The sequence below is a fragment of the Belonocnema kinseyi genome, chromosome 1 (genome assembly GCF_010883055.1).
Source record: "Belonocnema kinseyi isolate 2016_QV_RU_SX_M_011 chromosome 1, B_treatae_v1, whole genome shotgun sequence".
NCBI classification, from domain to species: Eukaryota; Metazoa; Arthropoda; class Insecta; order Hymenoptera; family Cynipidae; genus Belonocnema; species Belonocnema kinseyi.
In genome coordinates this window covers 138773586-138787992 of record NC_046657.1, presented here as the reverse complement: position 1 = coordinate 138787992, position 14407 = coordinate 138773586, and the positions used below count along the sequence as shown (strand labels likewise).

The window sequence follows — 14407 nt, the reverse complement described above, 5'->3', positions numbered from 1 at the left end:
CTTTCGTGAACAGCTCCTCGATAAGAGGATGCACGGTATCTTCCACAGAAATGTGAAGGATCAGTCAATGTCTTGTGAGTTAACGTTTGCTTTCCTTAAATCCCCCGGATTAAAGTCTGGTACGGAGGGTTTCATCTTTGTATGCCAAGACGGTGTCATTTCCACCTTAACATACCGTCGCCACATTTTGAGACAAGACATTCCCGATGATAGCTGCAGGGCGTGCCATGCACACCCCGAGCATTTAGCTCACATACTATCTAGTTGTCCAACTCACGCGGGAACGACCTACATTCAAAGGAACAATGCTGCACTATGAGTTCTTTATTACCATCTCTGTCACTCTTACGGCATTAACCTTAATATCGCCCCTCTAAATGCTCCTAGGGAAATTGAGTCAATTTTCGAGACTGGAAAGTGCCGCATATACTGGAACTTTATATTCTTGACAGTTGTTTCTGTTGCTCACTCGAGGCCTGACATGGTTCTTCTTGACTTCGAGAAGCGAACCATGTTCCTTATCGAATTTTCGGCACCAGCTCACTAAAACATCATAACCAAGGAGAATGAAAAGAAACAGAGGTATCGAGACCTTATAAGGGAGTTGCAACGATTGTACCCGGAATATTCTGTTAAAATAATTGTCCTTATCATCGGCGCTCTTGGAGGTGCCAAGCTTTCACTTGCTAATGGTCTAAAAACCATCCCTGCGTGTCAACAATATGCTAGAATACTTGCGGAAAAAATGCAGAAGGCGGTTTTCCTTGGGTCGCTCCGTGTTCTTAGGGTGCACGAGGCTTTGACTGGATCGTCGTATTGATTCCTTTACAGACTGTAACCACCTATCTCACGGTCATGGTACGTGGTTGTGGCTGAAATTTTACCGCGATTTCGTTGGGAGCGTGTGCAATTTTCCAGATTAGCACCCGCTCCCGGCGAAATCCTCCGGCTGTCCTTATGACAAATTTTTAATTATATATAAAGTATAATAAATTACTTTTAATATATCTTTATATATTTTACATTTTATCTATTCATTTTATTGATCATTAAATTCCATTTTAAGATTCAAAACATATTTATAATTCATATAATAGCACACACGTAAAATAATTAAATGTAAATGTATTAAAATTAGCATCAACATCACGGGCTACCTTAACCGGAGCATCGCCCGGAAGATCATTCAGCTCTTTTTCAGGCAACGACACGCAAGGGACTATTTTTGTTTTGAAAAAATTTCGCGGCCCGCGTAAATAATCCTTCGCCCGAAAACGCAGAAAGCATACTCGATAACCGCTTTTATGGATTTCTTTGAAGATTATTTTCGTGAAGAGAGGATTTGACACCGCTTCTAACTACAACAAACCCTGATTTGCGTCCTTTGGAAATTGGTGATGCTTCACGTGACGCGACGATTGACACCCGGGAAAGACTCACCTCCGTTTGTTTAACTTTATAGTCATCGGATTCATTTTTGCAAATAAAATATACACTTTAGCACCGTTTGACATTGAGCTTTCAAACCTACAAATTCAATCAGCTGTGCTGACACGCAGCGCCAACAGTTGGCCAAAACTTTTACTATGTCTACAATAATAATAATAATTCTTCATGTTCGACCTTTAGAGTTGAGAGGGACTTTGCTGCTTGGAAAGAGTGACGGTAAAGCTTGGACAAGGCTGACATTTTGTCCAGAATTAAGATCACGTACGGAATCGTGAAAGAGTACCTAGACAACTGATTATTCAAAAATAAATTTTGTATTTTTTAAACTGAATTTCATGTATAAGCGTCTAATCTAAAAGCATGTGACGTTACATTTCAGTAAAAGATTTGTAATGTTTGTTTGGATCACTCTCATCGAGACCGTGTTTTGACTCTTGTTTCATCCAAATTGAGCGATAGTTACCGCATCGCCATCGCACATTTTATTGGTTTATTTTCCATGAATAAATTATTTAAATAATTCATGTGTCGACTTTCTTTTGAACAGTATAGTCAAAAATATAATTCAAGGCCAAAAATACTAATATTAAAAGGCATTTTCAAATAAATAATTTTTATTTAAGGACGTTGTCCCACTATCGGGTCGAAATTATCGTTTGTGTCAGTATTGGGTACTTTACCTTACTTGGGAACATAGTGAAACAGCAATATGCGAAAACACGAGACTTTGAGTTTCAATTTCTATAATGGGTCCAGGTTCCTGGCATATTCATATTCTTAATTTCTTAAACAAGTTTCACAGATATTCATTTTCTTGATAATTAAAATTAATTTTCGGCAAACTCATAAGCACCAGGTCACTTTTTAGTACGATTAATTTTTCAAACACAGATTCATAACATTTCCTATTCAAAATACTAATTTTTCTACTGCAAATTTTTGGACTGTTATGAGAATGTTAAGCATTAGTACTTTGATATGAATGACTCCAATACTAGATAATTTTTCCATATTTTGTTACACAAGTATACTAAACATACAGGGTAAAAAAATTGAGCTGTGACAGGGATATTATTCCTTATTATAGCTAAAAATTTAGCTGACAACGGACGAAGGAATTTAGAAAGAACCCTGGATCAGCGAAAATGAATATCCTTGACCATTTTCCATATACCAGGGATATTGTATAGTCAAACCCCTAATAAGTATAGCTATAATAGGTATATTAAGAATAGGTGTCTGAAGCAATTATCGGAAGAGCGCCGGTTCATTATAGGAGCAGCCAAATAAAATGGCGACGGTCTAATCGGGAGCAGTGACAGTGCAGATTTACTTTGAACAATTAAACGCTTTTTACCACTTAAAATATGCGCGAATGTTAATATTAAATTGAGTTTATTATGCGGTAATAATAATTTACAATTGTTTCGATTGTAAGCGATAACTACATTGAAATATCAAGAAACGCGATAAAACAACAAACTTGACCTCAAAATGCATTACACGGATTTCAGGGAAATTCATTTTCGCGATACTAGACGAAAGATTGGCTACTGTAAGTTAATATATTTCTATAACATCTACATTTTTTTCTAATCTGAATATAATACAATTATACATAATATGTCGAAAATAATTTTTATCATTTATTTCAAATAAAAGGTCTCTCAGTATAGGAGTGACATAGATGAAGAACAATCAGAATGGTATCTCAGGCAACCAAAATTTATTTGACGTGCCAATTAACACCGATTGGTTACCTAACCCTTAAGGAATTGGGGTAGAGGAAATTTTAATCGGATGTAGGAAATTTTCTATGACCGGTTGGAAGCAGCCGTTGGTTGGAATTTGAGTGATAAACACATAGAGATTAATTGGGACCGCCCAAATCACCAAAAACATTGAATTTAATTAAAAATAAATGACTGAGGAGTAATAATATATAAAAATCATGCATTTTTTTAAAGATTTATTTTTATAAGAACTGTTGAACGTTTCTAGTGAGTGGCTATGTACTGAGTATTCAGGGACTCAGAAATCTTTGGCCCCTATAGGACGGTAAGGCCAACACCAGCTTTTTATGAAAATCAAAACATCTAAAGATGGGAAAATATGATGCTTCGCTTCTGTGGTATTTTACGTACTTGAAAAATCACCTTAAAACATATTCAGCAAGAAGAATAAGTTATTTTGAATCAAAATAGTGATAGCTATGATATATTATTCATTGAGGTTCTACTGGAAATGGACTTCAAGCAATGTTTCTACCATACCAATGCAACAAATCTGATCTGCCCACTTATTGTGAATAACAATATTCAATTTGTTCTTCCATGTAGCCTAGAAGATAAGAGGCTGTTCTACATTACCAATCATTTATCGACGAAACTTATGCTACGTGTTGTAAGGTAGATATGGCCTGAATTTTTGGCAAAAGCCCTATTGTGCCGATTTCCGCCTTGCTTTCATAAGTAAATCTTCAGGTGATGATCAGGTGATGCGTTATCCACCTATGATAATTTAATTTAAGTTGTTACGTCATGTGTAATAGCCCAGAATTGAAACGTGCGGGTTTCACGCGATGAGAAGCTCATAAGTAAATTGACGAGTGTCGTGATAACCGTGTTAAAAATTTAGAGCGGCTGTTGTGTAACGGTTGACCTTCTTAGATCACTCCCACTCATATTTTTGGGCTATAAATGTAGTGCGTTGGCCCAGCACACATCAGTTCTCTCTTGCTTTGGCTACTAAATTGTATTCTAATTTTTATAACTGAATAATAAAGTGTGTCGAGTACCATTTAGGTAACTCGACTGTTTTTTAAAAATAGCTGGACATATTATTTGGCGTAACAGTTGCTTCAAAAAACTTAATGTGCAAATTTTTCTTGCAGCAGCGTTTTTATCCATTTTAATGCTGAAAAATAAAAGTTGCATCTAGGTTTAAGCAATCACCAATTTTCTTTTCGAATAATTAAAAATGGAACGATTTTTTATTTTAATTTCTACAAAAATGTATTATGTATTTAATCGAAATTATTTTTCATGGTATGATTTTTCTCGAACTAGTCAATTCATAATATCCACTTATTTTTAGGATCTTATAATATCTTGTGTTTTCTTTGTAATATTTGAATATGTTATGGTATGATTTTTCTTGAACTCCTAAGATTATAATAACCGCACATTTTTAGGATATAATATCTTGTGCTCTCTTTAGAATATTCCAATGTGCCATGACACGATTTTCTGTACTCATCAAATTTTGCTTGTTACATTTCAAACTTATCCCCCCCCCCCCCCCCCCCCCCCCCCCCAGCGAACACTCAATTATTTACAAAATTTAAAATATACGGACTTTAATTACCTCGAAGTATTATAATTATGCGATGTAATTATTGTTTTATCTGTCAAAAATGCAAATTTTCACACTGTTCGTATTTTGCGATTAATTTTGAAAGCTTTATATTTCTGTCAGCGAATTTTCCATTATTTCGCGTTAAAAACTATTTTCTGCATAATTTTTCTTTCACAACCTCAATTTTCAAAATTGTGATAAGTAACACTATTTCCATTAAAAAATCGATTTATTCAAAGCAAAGTAGTCTTAAATTTTTTGAATAATAGCGATGATTTAAGTAAAGCCACCTTTGCCCCGCCTCGCCGGTTGGCGCTGCCCCTCCTTTCCCTTTTAAATGATGCATCGAATTTTTTCAAAATAATTAACGTTGGATGTAACTGCAGCGAAAAATTACTTCATAAAGTAAGCTTAATTGAAGTAAAGTTTACTTTATAATTATAACAAGTTATTTGAGTTTAGTTGTGATTTAAATTCTACTTCAACTGATAATAAAATGAAGTGTTTCTTTATGATTCTAAATAATAATGATATATCAAATTTTTTCCCCTGAAATTGACATATTACAGTGGTTTGTTGAAGTCTATGTTGAGATCGACGCTGCGATACTCTTTAAGAGTGATCCCGTGCAGAAATTTCCGATCTCTCTCTATTTAAAGTTGGGTTTTAATGGGGCCCCCATCAGAATATCTAGCCTACAAAAAACTGACGCGTGTTCTGTCAGGTTCTAGTGAAGAATTCCATGCTTCATATAGGCATGGCTAATCCATCTGTATCTAATGGGGCCCAGACCAGAGAACTCATAAAATCTTATATTGCCTAAAATATTAATTTTGAGGTTCTTGAAATTTTCAGGATGTAGAAATAATGTTTTTTATGAGTATGTAAACTCGTTATTCTCGAAAACTTGATTTAGGGCACTAATCAATATTTTCTTCAGGGCCAGGCAGATATGTTTCAATTCAAATTAAAGATGTTATGTCAAGTACAGCTGGACAGTGTTTTACCAGAGTAGTACTGGCCCAGTACTGGTCACCAGTGCAGATAATCGTCGGTTCGCCCATTACTGGCTAACGGCTAGCTCCACGATCGGTGCAGTACTATGCGGACGGTATAAATATTTTTAAAAATTAAAAAAATACATCTAATAATATGCTTCGTGTGTTCTAAAATTTCTATGAACTATAAATACAACTGTCGCGAAATGAACCTTTTTTAGAAAAAATTACATTTTATGCAAATTTTAAACGTTTAAAAATGGTATAAGATACATAAAAACCAATTCTTTTACGAAAGTTAAAAAAAATTGGTTATTAAAGAACTATGAAAGTTTACGTTGTGAAGTAGTTTACAATGGAAAAAACGAAACATTACACAAAGAAAAGTTTCAATCGATTAAAATTATTTATTTTAAAATGATTTTATTCATAGTCCTGTTAATAAGTTTGTATATTTTACCTTCACATGACGTCGTATAATGACAAATATTTAATTGGATTAAGAGAGTTTAAAATATGGCGTTTTCACTTTTTTGAGCTGTATGTTAGAAGGATGGCTTTTTCATCCAATTTGAACTCGTAGATTTAGCACAATGGTTAAGACTCCCGACTGCTAGGCGATAGATTTAAGGGCATGTGATACTTAGAAGATTATCGATTTTACCAGTTTTAGGTTCCCCCGGCTTTTTTCCTAGAATAATAAATACTTTGTCTTAAAAATTTAAGAAATGATAGCGAACATGCTAACGGACGTCCCCACACACTTTTTTATTTTTTTATCAAAAACTTTTTGATATTGCAAACAAGGTGCTTGTATATTTCTAGGTTATGTGTGTTACAATTCACCCGAGCGCTAATTCCAAACTACACAATATTTTTGGACGAAAACTTTGGACTTACAAATAAACATAGTAACTAATCTCCCGGAACTAACCTCGTTTGGAGGCAATCAAAAAAGTTTATTTCATAAATTCATGGTATTAGAAATTCTATTTGTAATATAATGTTTAAAAATGTAATATATCTACTCACTCTAACAAGACCATTAATATTTAAAGTCAAAATACTTGCACTCAATTAATTTTTTTTTTAATATCTTTTCTGTCATATCGTTAAAGCATAGTAGTACTGGGTGTTAAAATTAACCAAAATGTTTAACTGTAACTTAAATTTTGGAAATTATAAATACTATTTGGACGATATACAGTCGTATTATGATGAATGGATACAAGCACTGGCTGCCAGTAGCGTGGTCGTGCCCCGAAGGATTCCCGCAGAGGCACTTCTCTTTAATTGGCTTTTAGGCGAGCTGACCCCACTAGAAGCTTACTAGGAAATCTAGTAGGGCTCTCATGGCCCAAGCCTTATGTTCTAGATAGGTTTTAGACTAGTTTTACCCACTATGGCCCAAATTGACATATTAAAAACTAGTCAGAGCCCCACTACAGCTTTTTCGAAATTCCTGCAAGGGATGCAATATCCCGGAAATAATGCGTAATAGGGATTACTCCGTATGGGTTTCTTAGTAATAAATTTCCCATCTCTTATTACCTTCCAAAGTTGTGAAAATGTGCTCCTCGAGCGAAAAAAAACTGTGCCCTTAAATTTTCTCGGAAATTAATAACATTTCCTAATCAAAAATGTAAGCTTTAATTCGGCATTTATTTGTCTCAAAAGTACTTTCCCATATTTTTTCAACATGATATGCGACCTTTCTTTTAGCTTAATTTTACTTACCACTTAAAGCACAAACATATTGAAGTAGGCGACAACCTTTTTCTTTGGAGATCTTCATACTCGCAACGTCCATGTCTTCAGACTTCATAAACAAAACTGAATGGTGTACAATCAGACGCCAGTTCGAACTTGTATACTTTTAATTAGAAGGTGACTGACATCTGTTCCCTGATAAGATTCTATAGAAAATATGGCACCACCTTGCGACATCGATGAACGTCACGTGTAAACAAATCTCCATTAGAAGCATATTTATGGCCTTACTTCTCTTTCGAGGACAGTCGTTAATTCCAATTTCAAACGAGTAACGCACCTTTATAGGTTGCATTTCTGTTACACGTGAATTAGGAATGGCAACCACAACCAAGTGGAAATATACTTTAGCTCGTCTTTTTAATATTTTATGATCATATTTTTGTTACACATGATTTAGGAATGGCGACCACGACTCAGTGGAAACATACTTTAACTCGTCTTTTTACCATCTTATGATTATATTTTTGTTACACGTGAATTAGGAATTGTGACCACGATACAGTGGAAATATACTTTAACTCGTATTTTTAATATTTTACGAACAAACACATTCTTATTCATTATTTAAAATTAAGCCGAGTATCTGCTGTATATTATAAGAGAAAAACTTAAAATGTTTTTTTTCCATTATTTACTTTTTAAGCTGCTTTCCTTTTGGTAATAAAGGGAATTATTAAATAAAATTTACGCCACCACGGTATATGGTTATGTAACTGGCAAAATATGACTTGTAAAACTCTGACAATGATTTTGGCATTGAATCACCTCATTTTAAAATCGATTCATTATAATATTCTTTCAATATTTTTGTACGATATTAGGGAAGGAACTGTACTAAAATATTTTATTTTCAATAGAATGTCATGAAACGCAATTAAAAAGTGTTTGAATTGTTTAGAAAGTCACAGGGATATACGTTAGGGTAGCTCAACAACGCTTTTTTTAGATACCAACGATCCCCCCAATTTCATTCCAAATCCGAAAAAAGAAATTTTCTAATATTTAATTTTTTTAAATTTTGTCCGGTTCCGGTTTTGACTTGAAGTTTCCCATGTAAAATGCATGGGAAACATCACTTTTTCGAGTTTTTGGAATAATTTTTTAGCGTTTGAAATAATGTGACGGGAAAGTATGGGGGCCTCTTAAGAATTATCCAGCGGAGAATTATATGTATCAGAAATATGGGTTTGACACCCCTAACACACCCACACAATTAACTGAAAACTACCCTTAAAAAATGACAATTCTTCATGACATGAACATTTTGATCACTGTATTCTGTTTTTTTACTTGAAATTAATAATATTGGTCTAGTGGAATATTCATTATTGTGGGTTCATTAAATTTTTAGACAAACGGAATTTGATTGATTTTTTTTTTGAACTTTTTTTTTTAAATTCCTTTTTTCTCTAAAAATGATAAATTTCTAATAAAAAATTAGGCTGATATTGTCTCAAACATTTTTTTGCAAGCACTAAAGCAACGAAGATATTAAGAATTTAAACTTTGACTTCGATGATTGAGTGCAGGACATCATTCAATTGGATTTCATTTCATTTCATTTTATTTTTCCAAAAAAGAAACAAGAATTTCCACAGTCCCATTGAACTTTTCAAAATTAGTGATATTTGGACCACCCTGATACATAATTGTTTAATTTTTTGATAATGATCATTCTTCATAATGAATAAGTTTATTATAATGTGTAATCTGCACTAAAACAAATTCCTGGCAATTGTGACTTCTTTTCACATAATTTCTAAAGTTCTGAGAAATTTTAAATTTTACTAGTCCTTCATTTTCGGAACAATAGACGCAATGAAATATAATTAGGAAGATAATATGCATAAATAATTATAAATAAACCAAGCTCGATAACGGTATTTCATTAGAAAAAGTCTTGAGATCACCGTTACATTTCCAGGGGCAAATAAGGAAGACATGATTATCATTTTTGCTTGTAATTAGTCGGCCAGTTTTATTTTGAGAAAATCCATTTATATACAGATAACATTCTACTTGGCCGACTTCTTTAATCGTAGACGTTTTTTTATGAAATCTTATTAGTACAAGAAAATTTTATGAAATCTTATTAGTAGAAGAAAATAGTCCAAGGTATATTAAATGTTTCTAATCGGTATGTGTTTAAATAACATTCTTCAGTTATCTATAGAGGATATATTTGTGGACGTTACATTTTCATTTTAAATTTTCATATTACCTTCATATTACGTTATGCGAAGATAATATGTTATTTGTCTGATATGGATCTGTAAGTAAAGTCTCGCCTTATAGTGTTACAGCATCTATCTCACTAGTGACTTAAATCAATGTCAGTGATGACATTGCTACCAATATTTATCACCTCTCTATTTTCAGTTACCTGTACGTAAATTTTTTTCCTAGTTCTATGTGTATGTTTGAAATGTGAAACTTTGGTTTTGCAATTTTTTTGTATTTTGCGCTGTTTAAATAAAAATTTGTCTTTTTTGGCGCCATTTCCCACAATGAAAAGAAAAACTTTTTGCTCTATAAGAAAAAGTTACGAGCGACTTTTCACATCTTTTTCAGGTGAGAATTTCTTCATTTTAATTTATTAATTTTATGTTTCACGAGTAAAGCCAGAAAAACTGTTGATAAAAGGCTGACTAACGAAATTTATTTATATTTTGGATAAAAAATGTATAACAATCCAAAATCCGGCAGAAAGACATTTGCTTATTGCTGTTAGAAAAAAAATGGTTGGTAATTTTAAAATGTGAATTGAAAAGAATTCATCTACCCTGACCTAAACGAAAAAAGTATGGTCACTTCAATGCTAAAATTCAATAAATTAAAACTGTCAGGAATTGAGGTAAAAATAGAAACAATTGATTTAGTTAAAAAAACAGAATGACTGGATAGAGTGAGATCTTTTTAGAAATAACATGCTTTATGAATAGCGGTAAATAATCTTTTGCCATACTTAAGGGACGAGGTACCAGTTACAAGCATGGCCTTACAGGTACCTCCCACTATTCCCTCTTTGTTTGCCAATTTCTAGCTGCTTCGTCACAGATCTCACATTTGCAGCGAATTTTATTAACAATATAATCTTAAAAGTTTCCAAACCCCTCTGATAAACACGTCTAATAACCTGCGATTTAGAATTTCCTTATAGCCTGTCTGATTTAAAAATCTTAAAAATAATCCTTGACAAAATATTGCTACAGGAAGATTCACATCAATTAAATTTAACTAAAGCCTCAGCTCAAGATATCTTAAGTGTCATAAAAGATGTTCAGTTCGTAAATTATACATTTCTCAAAGTTTAAAAAAGATTAAATAGAGTATCTATTTTTAAAGGGTCGCTAATGTAAAGATGTAGTAATTAGTTTCTATTATTTGTCTTAAAATTATTATTAATCTTTTTCTGCGACGCAATACTAAATAAAACATGCCAATGCTATCTATAGCAACAAATGTAAGCAATAAAAAGTGAATATAAAGTTAAATGCAAACATATGCTCCATGTGTGGCATGATTACAATGTTTGTTTACTTGATACCGAGTGATAATGCTGAAGGTGAAACGAAAAAATACAAGTTACTAAATACAAAAATATAGCTGAAAATACAACTTTTAGGGGTTTCTACACATATTACTATTCTGCCGTCCTGATGAAGAAACTATGAAACTGCACTTTTATCAAAAATTATTTCTTTTTTTATCATTCAAATAGTTTTGAAAATACGAATATAACTATATTATTCATTATTACACATTTTAATTGAATCTCGAGATAACTAAGTCTTGATTCATATACACAGAAAATCGCCGATCCTCCAATGTACACCGAAATCGGTGTTCAATAGAGTTGCAACAAATTTGAGCCACACATGTTCATTCGGAGAATCTAGGGGAAAAGCATCATTTAGACACTGTTTTTTCTTATCCAGTGCAACCTCAAGCGTCGTCTACAAAACTGTAAGTCACCTGTCAAGATCATTTTGTTGGTCGTTATTTGAGTGAAACAGATGTTAATAAGCAGATAAGTTATAATAATAATTACCTAACTTTTTATTTCCTCTCATTTACCAGCGATTAAATAGTCTTTGAATAAAAATAGTACTTGGCGTGACGTAATGTGCAAATGTTAGGTTAGTCAAAACCTACTATATGACATTCAAACCACCAAAGCCGGGATGTACAAACTATAGTAACTCGTGACCGTCTGCATCGAAATTGATGCCTGGTCGTTCGAACAAATTTCCACTAGATTTTTTGCGGAAGTGTAAAGGTATCTTAGATATCTAATCTTGCAGTGGCTAGTGTCATACATGAAAGATAAGGTAAATACAATTTTATAATAAAAACAGAAATTTGTTTTTCGCGATGAGTAGGGATGTAAATTTGCATGAAACTTCAGCCTGATGAAAAGTTTCATGAAACATTGAGAGTTTCGTGAAACATTGGGAGTTTCGTGAAACATTTCAATGTTTCAAATATATCGGCGGGAACATTCAAACTAATAAGATAAAATCATATTAGGTATTTTCACTTCAATAAACAGATAACTTCACTTCGTAGATTGTTGAGGGGAAAATTAGGGACCAAATGTATGGGATTCAGTTCATTTTTGCCCTATTTTGCTAACATCTTCGTAAAAGGTAATTTTTTCTATATAAGTGTAGTCAAAAAATATTTTTTATTTTTTAATACTATTAAATGAAATAATAAAATAATAATAATGATGATTAATTACAAATATATTACAGAAATAAAATTTTGTTCCATGCATTTGATCCATTTTTCCCCCTCAGTTTTTAACAAAAAGAAGTTCGCTGATGGTTGAAGTGAAAATACCTAATTGAGGCTTTCATATCCCAACTTTTTCCTGCCGGCTGATTTGATTTGTTTTTCCGGTTTGCACTGTAGACCAATGTTGGCATCCTGAGCTACTGCGCTTGCGTTAGGGCTGACCGCTCCTTGGCCGCACTTGGCGCGCGATTCAAAATTACATTTAAAAACAATTTTTGTAACTTAAGTAAATAATTATTAAAATATCCACAAGGATATATATAAATTGTGTAACTTTGATTTCAGGCAAAAAAATACAACACACATATTATATTAATAACAGTTTATTTTTAGTGAATTCTAAAGACCAAATTATATTTTACAAAATATTTAATTTAAAAAGAAATTTCTTGGAAAAGTAATTGAAAATAATTATTTATAAGTTTCTAATATTTTATATGTATTTTCTGGGAATTCATATAATTATATAACCTATAAATATATAAATTATCACGACTGCATTGTAGTTATGCTTTCTTTTTTTTTTTTACTTCAAGCGTCGTTTTTTCACGTCTCAATCGAAAAGATCAATCTGAAATTTTGTTTGAGAATTTTTCAAATATTATCACTATTATATTCTGCAATTAGCTTCTTTATATCAAGCTGCTGAAATATCATATGGTATTTTAAAAAATGTATCTATTAACAAATATTTTGAGATATATTAGTCAGTCTTTCAAATTCGATGAAAATAAACTGTTATTCATCGAATATATGTGTTATAAATTTTTTTCTTATCTGAGATCAAAAGTTACACAATTTGTATACATTCTTGTGTATATTTTAATAATTATTTATTTAAATGACAAGAATTGTTTTTCAATGTAATTTTGAATCGCGCTTCAAAGGGTAGACAACCAGCGCTCAGCCCTAACGCACGTATGAATGAAAATTAATATCATTTTATTATTGCATTAAATATTCCCTAAAAAGAACAACTATTTTACAATTGCACTTATACAGAAAAATTACTTTCTACGAAGATATTAGAAAAATAGAGCAAAATTTAACCGATTCCTATGCATTTGGTCAATTGTTATCCCCTCAGTATTCAACGAAGTGAAGTGAGCTAGTGATTGGAGTGAAAATACCTTATTGTATATGTAGACGGTCATGACTTTTTCTATGCATCCCGGCTTTAGTTTAAATGTCGACGGGCATGACTAACCTAACTTTTGGAAGTTGCGTTAGGAAGTTATAATTTTATTCTAAGTGACTGGTAAGCCCTATTAAATGAAAGAAATTTGAAAATTAGGTAAATATTATTTCAACTGGTTTCCTTATTCACAATTATTTAGGCTAATATCGCAAAGCGAATAGTTGCTTTGACAGGTATTCAGGTGGCTGACAGCGCGGTTCAGAACTCCACATCTCTGCATGAGCCAAAATTCAGTCTCCAAATGATACTTTCCCTTAGATGCCCATATGGGTACCTACGTTCAGAGGAATACATTTGAGACTTGAAAACTCTCTCAAATGATCATTTGAAGCCCAATGAAATTTGAGCTGCAACAAATTTAACACCAGCGTTTTTCTGTGTATGTATACCGCGATTTTCGAGAATTCCTATAATGCAGAGACAATATATCTGCACAAAAGTGTAGGCATGTCTTTACGAATTCCAGGATTTGGGATAGTATGAGCCTTTAGATCCTGATAAGAAAAGCACATCTGTGCCGATGCTTTTTTTCCATGATGATCTTAGTCATTCTGCAGGCTGTTTTGCTGATAGCGAGTAGCGCCTTCTTGGTAGAGTGTCTATAAATGGTTTAAGTAATTTTTAAACTCGTAAATATGCTGGAATTTTACATAATTTATGAGGATAAAAAGGTCAATATGTAGCTAACACAATAAAATTCATGATGTAAATGTGATACCAAGGATTTTGTACCGGATATTAGAAAAATTTAATGTTTTTGGGAGAAAATAAATTGTTCTTATTTCTAAAGTTGTCTAGAGACTTGTGTACATCACAATATTTGATTTTACAC

General features: G+C 32.6%; 1 protein-coding gene across 1 annotated transcript in view; it reads right to left on the bottom strand.

The window, feature by feature from the left end:
* Positions 1 to 7649, bottom strand: part of LOC117169895 (facilitated trehalose transporter Tret1-like) — a 31533-nt gene extending 23884 nt beyond the window's left edge. The window contains exon 1 of the mRNA XM_033356407.1: positions 7542 to 7649. Within this exon, the coding sequence (XP_033212298.1) occupies positions 7542 to 7629 (88 nt within the window). The 5' untranslated portion in view covers positions 7630 to 7649. The remainder of the gene's footprint in view (positions 1 to 7541) is intronic.
* Positions 7650 to 14407: the final 6758 nt, after the last annotated feature.